The sequence below is a fragment of the Symphodus melops genome, assembly GCF_947650265.1.
Source record: "Symphodus melops genome assembly, chromosome: 10".
Classification (NCBI taxonomy): Eukaryota; Metazoa; Chordata; class Actinopteri; order Labriformes; family Labridae; genus Symphodus; species Symphodus melops.
Window position 1 is genome coordinate 2,906,184 of NC_136700.1, and position 6,474 is coordinate 2,912,657.

General features: G+C 43.5%; 1 protein-coding gene across 4 annotated transcripts; it reads left to right on the forward strand.

Moving 5' to 3' along the window:
• Position 1: 1 nt before the first annotated feature.
• Positions 2 to 6,474, forward strand: ehd2b (EH-domain containing 2b). 4 transcript variants are annotated; one of them, XM_079353952.1, is made up of 8 exons: positions 9 to 92; positions 184 to 442; positions 1,458 to 1,917; positions 2,007 to 2,183; positions 3,168 to 3,319; positions 4,352 to 4,764; positions 4,879 to 5,043; positions 5,180 to 6,474. In XM_079353952.1, exons 3-8 carry the CDS (start codon positions 1,697 to 1,699, stop codon positions 5,729 to 5,731), a joined length of 1,680 nt encoding a protein of 559 aa, XP_079210078.1. In that variant the 5' UTR covers positions 9 to 92; positions 184 to 442; positions 1,458 to 1,696; the 3' UTR covers positions 5,732 to 6,474. The 4 variants fall into 4 exon arrangements, with proteins under 4 accessions (XP_079210076.1, XP_079210077.1, XP_079210079.1 ...); XM_079353950.1 differs by having other exon boundaries at positions 2 to 442; XM_079353951.1 differs by having other exon boundaries at positions 2 to 442; positions 1,527 to 1,917.

The window sequence follows — 6,474 nt, forward strand, 5'->3', positions numbered from 1 at the left end:
TCCACGCCTTCTGACCACAAGTCAGGTCATCTCTGCCCTGAACTGAATGTTATTGCTGTCCAAAGTGTTGCCAGGCATCCCTAAAAGAGGAGGTACATTAAAGCAGAAGCAGGCAAAGAGAGAGAAAAGTCAGCTTCAGTGGAGTGAGCTGTGTGTCTAACTGTTTGCTTTGTGCTCTTTCAGCAAGCAGAGGACGAGTTCTTGCCACATTTGGAGCTCATCTGAAATACATTAAACACTGGAGAAGAAGGATCCTCTGCTGCGAGGGTTCCTATTTGCTGTCAGAGGTACACCCATACATGTAGCTGCAGCTCTTCCAACAGATTGGCTGTTTTTGTCTCCTCAAGTCAAAATATTTTCCAAACTCCGGAGAGCGAGGCTGAAACGAGGAAGAAGTCAAGGCACTTGAAGAAGAAGAAGAAGAAGTCTCCTTTAAAACTTGGTAAATACTTCTTTTTAAACATTCAGTGTCAATTAACTGATCAGCATCTGTTTTAACTTTTGAGCCAGATCGTGAAACAGCAGAGGATGGTGTTTGAAGAAAGTAAAGATAACAGCTTAGTTTAGAAATCAAGACAAACTTGTCAAGCTGTCTTTTATCTTTTGGAAAAGTAATTTATAATTCTTCATTTGGATATTAAAATGTAACCTCTCCTTTTCCTTTTGCTCCTGCATGTTTTCCTTTTAAGCACAAACACTGTTTTAGTTCTTATGCATAAACTCAAAAGATATATTCCAACCATCCTCAATCTTAAGAAATGACCTTAACCAGATGCTCAAATCAAATTCAGTGTCTGCCATGTAGATCTCAAAAGTGCGCCATCTTGATCAAAACTTTTTTTCACACTGGTCTTGTGACATGTCAGGACAGAAAAGCCCATTTTCTTGTGGCAGATATTTTTGTATCCTTGTTCAAATGGGATTTGCGAGGGAGACGCTCAGCTCACATGAGTTGGGCTGACGCGTGTCTTACCTTTGTGCCTCTTTGTCAGCCTGCTTCTAATGAGGAATCTTGCCTTCATTTCCTAATCCAGTCTTTCTGTTTTTGTAGACTGTGACATAAAAAGAGACCGTTACACAAGGCTAAAATAATTTTCCATTCGCGAAGCAATGTGGTCTTTCCCCTACATGAACAATCAGGCATGTATTTTGTGCTCCACTGAGAGGAACTGCAGGGGATAAAAGGAATGTCTTACTCATTTCACATTAAAGAAATTAGCTGTGCCTGTGCAAATCCTGAAGCAGGGCTGGGTTTGTGAGTTTTCCAGCCTGAACACCATTTTTTTCCAGGCATGCACAGACAATACTTGGCAATAGCTGTGGGCTGAAGCCAACTCTGGGTTTAACATCTCAAGACTTAAATCACCAATAACAAGAACCCTTAGAAACTTTTGCCTGCTGGATTTATTTCTTTTTTTATTTGGATTAACATGTCTTCTTTCCTGTTCACATCTCAGAGGGCAAACCGTTTTCAAAGGGGAAGATCTGAACTTCAAACAAAGTATCATCCCAGTCTTCTCTCTAAGGGTGTGCAGAGGAGTTTTCAAGGACAAGTGAGCGGCGTCCACATAAATACAGGAAACACCTGAAGGTTTTCGAAGCTACAGGAAATACAGCTCCAAACAGCAAAAAAAAAAAAAAACCTCAGACACTGATTTTTGTAAGAAGACCCCTGTAATCTTCTTCCTCAATCAACATGTCACGCTGGGGGCGAAAAAATGTGAAGAAGACGCCTGAGGTGATCCGCACTGTGACAGAAGGACTCAAATCGTTGTATCGTCAAAAGCTTCTGCCTCTGGAGCAGCACTATGGTTTCCACGACTTCCACTCTCAAAGCCTGGAGGATGCAGACTTTGACAACAAGCCCATGGTGCTGGTGGTGGGACAATACTCCACCGGAAAGACAACATTCATCAAGTAAGATTATCAACTCTGCAGCAAACATTTTGTGTGATAATACCTCTGATCTCCTGCTCTGAAAAACTCATAAAATGTGTGACTGACAGGTATCTACTGGAGCAGGATATTCCTGGCAGCAGGGTGGGACCTGAGCCCACCACAGACTGCTTCACTGCCATCATGCATGGGGAGGTGGAGGGGGTCATCCCCGGGAATGCCCTTATTGTGGACCCCAACAAACCTTTCCGCAAACTTAACCCTTTTGGAAACACTTTTCTCAACAGGTGAGAGTGGGCTTTTTATTCACAAATGTTATGTGATTTTTTTTTTCCACTGAGTGAGGCACAAAGACGTCAGTGTGAAACGAACAGACTGTGAGAAAAAACCCAATGAGGGAAGCAGGGAAGGAGAGATAACAGATTTTTTTAGCTCTTTGGAATTTCAAGTCCTGGTGCCAAATTTCAGAGCGAGGAGGCACTTTCCTTATTTGTGGAAAAATGGAGAAGGGCAGCGATATCACCCAAGAGGGTGATGAAAGCTAAAGTGCTCCGACAGGAACTGCAATGTACGCATGTTCAAAGACAAGCTCAGAGGGCTCCACAGCCCCTCGGGGCAAAGGCAAATAAATGAACTCACACACTTACGGAATCTGTTAGAGAAAGCTTACATTGAAGTTCTTTCCTCTACTCTGTTTACTGTCTGGGACACCAGACTTCTGTGCATGTTTTTCCACTCGTGTAAACTCAACAAAAAGAGTCACATGTTCTAGAAGCATGGACATGCAAGACATGATAGAAACACGCAGTGCTACTTAGTGTAGTGGAACTGCAGTGTAAAAAGTGTGATGCCAGTTTTCCAGCAGTGTCCGTCTTCCCCTCTGCAGGGCGTGTTCGTGAACGTATTTGCGTCTCTCCTTTTGCTTGGACTTCCTGTTCAGGCAACCGGTGGGCTCGTTAAGCCCATACACCACGGGAAGTGGTGTTGTTTTTCTAAGACGTACATCATTAGCGGGTCTTATTGTTTGATTCTGGCAGTAGTGGTCATTTTCCTTCAGGAAGCACGCAGCAATGAGAGGTCTGCTTGCGCACAATGGTCTGCAGTGGGAGGGGAGGAGGGTGTGGCGAGTGTGGCTTTCAATCTACTCCTTAGATTACATTGGCTTCTTTGATAAGAGTCGACCATTATTCACATGATTTAGGTGAAAAAACTCACCTCTGTGAACTTGTTCCTTTATGTGACTTCTCTTCTTTGTGGTGATAAACTATCAGGTTTCAGTGTGCCCAGATGCCAAACCAGGTCCTCGAGAGCATCAGCATAATTGACACCCCGGGGATCCTGTCAGGTGCTAAGCAGAGAGTGAGCCGAGGTGAGAAAGGTGGCAAAGGTGTCAAAGGTGTCAAAGATGTCAAAGATGGCAGAGGTAAGGAGAGGACATGGTGGGGCCTGAAGAGACACACATCCCCTAAACTTCAACTCACAAACTCATGTCATTGGCACGCCTGGCTAACTCATGGGGCTCATTGTCACCATAACACTTCAGCAGCAGAGCGAGAAAAAAATCTTGGCAGTTCACCGAGCAGCCATTAAACCATAATCAACGACAGAGATACAGAATTAATGCTGTCAGCACATCTGGGAAAAATTGTTGTCGAAAAACAACCATGATCATCATCAACCAGCCGTTTCTCACTTTTCTATGCATTCACGCCTTAGGTGACTCACTCATACTCAAATCATTCTGCATGAAAAACTAACACGTTTAAAGGGTCAGTGCATCCAAATTATACACACAAAAGGCTTACTTTCCGCTGGAATTATTTCTCTAATACTTTATGTTGTGTGTTGATATTTTACACACTCACTCGAGGAGATTTCTGCCTCCAGCCCGATGCAGCAGAGCCGAGTGGAATGCTGTTTGTGGATTTAGCGTGTGTTTGTCTATGTAGATGAAGTGGTCAGGTTTCTCCGGATTATTCGTTCCGTTTATTTGGGAAGAAGTTGTTCCAGTGCAATTAGCTCCAAGCTAAGTTCTTTTGAAATCCAGGATACCTGGGACATGTTTTGTGTTCTAACAGTATATTTCAGTGAAAAGTACTGTGAACTAAACATGAGGAAATACTGAGACGGCAATCTGAAAGTGGCGACTGGAGTTATAAACGTTTCTTTTGGGGAATTTGGGTGAACTGACCCTTTTAGGATGACACATATGAGAAAACACATTTTAGACATTTATTTTGCTGAACATTTTAATGTTAAGAGTGAAAGAAATGTTTTTTTGATGAAGTGAAGCCGAGTGTCAGCTGTTTAAAGTTTGACGGATATAAAAAGAGTTATGAAGGGTTTGTGTCTGTTCCAACCGTCTTCCCTCTCCTGACTACTTTTTGCAGTTCATTAAATACTGAACATTGACTTTTTTGAGCCTGTAAGTTACATTTTCATCGTGTTCAAACAGGCTATGACTTCCCAGCTGTCCTGCGCTGGTTTGCTGAACGTGTTGACCTCATCATTCTTCTATTTGACGCCCATAAACTGGAGATATCAGACGAGTTCTCTGAGGCCATTGGAGCCCTGAAAGGCAACGAGGACAAGCTGCGTGTGGTGCTCAACAAGGCAGACATGGTGGAAACCCAGCAGCTTATGAGAGTGTACGGGGCGCTCATGTGGTCCCTGGGGAAGGTGTTTGGCACTCCAGAAGTTTTGCGTGTCTACATTGGCTCCTTCTGGTCAGAGCCACTGATGGTTACAGACAACCGTAAGCTGTTTGAGCTGGAGGAGGAGGATCTGTTTGCTGACATCCAAAACCTTCCCCGACATGCAGCCTTACGCAAGCTCAATGACCTGGTGAAGAGGGCGCGCCTGGTCAGGGTGAGTTTTATTTCCCAGTGTTTTAGTGAATGATCCTGGACAGGTTGACAGTACTGCACTCTAATCACCTCAATTGAGTACACTTTTCATTTTCTATTCTTCTCTGAATCCCAGGTCCATGCCCATATCATTAGCCATCTGAAGCAGGAGATGCCTTCTCTCTTCAGGAAGGACAATAAAAAGAAGAATTTGATCAACCAGCTGCCTGTTATCTTCTCCAAGATCCAGCTGCAGCATAACATTTCTGCTGGAGACTTCCCCGATTGTGCTAAAATGCAGGTAGGTCTTAATCTGTTTTCTCTACTGGGCACATCTGGGAGTCAGTTACATAATATTTTTACAACAGTTGGGTTAAATTGAAATGAAATGATAAATCCACTCTCTGACACATTTTTATCTTTCCTTTTTTTTAAAGGAGCAACTGATGGTTCATGATTTCACCAAGTTCAAAACCCTGAAGCCTAATCTGATGGCAGCCTTGAATGAGTTACTGTCTGCTGACATTGCCAAGCTGATGCCCCTCCTGCGGCAGGAGGAGCTGGAAGCAGGGGAGCAACTCGGTGTGCAGGGTGGAGCCTTTCTTGGGACCCATTGCGGACCATTCTCTGAGGGTGACCCCTTTGCGGAGGAGAACGGGGAGAAAGGTGAAGAGAAGGAGGAGGATTGGGTGGTGACCAAGGACAAGCCCAAATATGATGAGATTTTCTATAACCTCGCTCCCAATGAGGGGAAACTGAGCGGCCCCAAGGCCAAGGACTGGATGGTGAGCTCCCGTCTGCCAAACTCAGTGCTCGGTCGCATCTGGAAGCTGTCAGATGTAGATCATGATGGCATGCTGGATGATGAAGAATTTGCACTGGCGAGCCACTTGATTGAGGTCAAGCTGGAGGGCCACGGTCTCCCCCCTGAGCTTCCAACACGTCTGATCCCACCATCCAAACGCAGGCAGAAGGGCTCTGATATATAGACATATCACAAAGTCTCTGGAGCCGCGAGAGCTCAGAGAGACTCTTCTTTATTTACTTTTGCTACTGTTTTCCTTTGCTTTTACTTGGACGCTGATTTCAGTCTTGCACAATGGAGCATAATGTTTTAATGAAGCACAAGTTAGTCCTCGGAAACAATATGACGAGGGCCGAGTGTCAAACATTGTTGATTAACAAGTCACACAGGTGAGCTTGCTTCTCCCCCTTCGCTCCTCAGTTTGCCTTTCATGATGGGATTTAAATGTAAATATCTACTCATGTCTGCTGAGCACTAGTAAATAAAGGCTGCGTTTTCAGCATAATATATGTGCTTAAATATAGAGCAAAACTTTTCTATGATAAAACCTTTGAATTCAACATTCCTTACGAGTCAAGATTTGAGTTGGCACAGTATTTACGAGGTGATTTCCAAGGAAATATATCATCTATGAATTTTATCAACAAAGACTTATTTTGTTCAAAGCTTCTTATTTTGTAACTCAAACTGGCAGCACACATCTAATACTCTGCATTTTTACTTTTATGCTTCACATGACACACTTTGTACACTCTTTATATATTATTTTTGTAATTGTTGCCGTCGTTTTGTATGTGTAGGAGCCAGACCTCAGTTGCAACTTTTTTCTAGACTGAATGATTGACATGTAACTGACTACTGTACACAGCTCCACCAACTGTTCGTATGTTAACTAATATTGCAACCAATAAAATCCTTTGACTGTGA

Coding starts and splice junctions, on each gene's coding strand:
- ehd2b (XM_079353950.1), top strand. CDS start 1,697: ATGTCACGCTGGGGGCGAAAAAATGTGAAGAAGACGCCTGAGGTGATC. Junction 2,184..3,167: donor GGAAACACTTTTCTCAACAG/GTGAGAGTGGGC, acceptor ATAAACTATCAG/GTTTCAGTGTGCCCAGATGC. Junction 5,044..5,179: donor CCGATTGTGCTAAAATGCAG/GTAGGTCTTAAT, acceptor TTTTTTTTAAAG/GAGCAACTGATGGTTCATGA.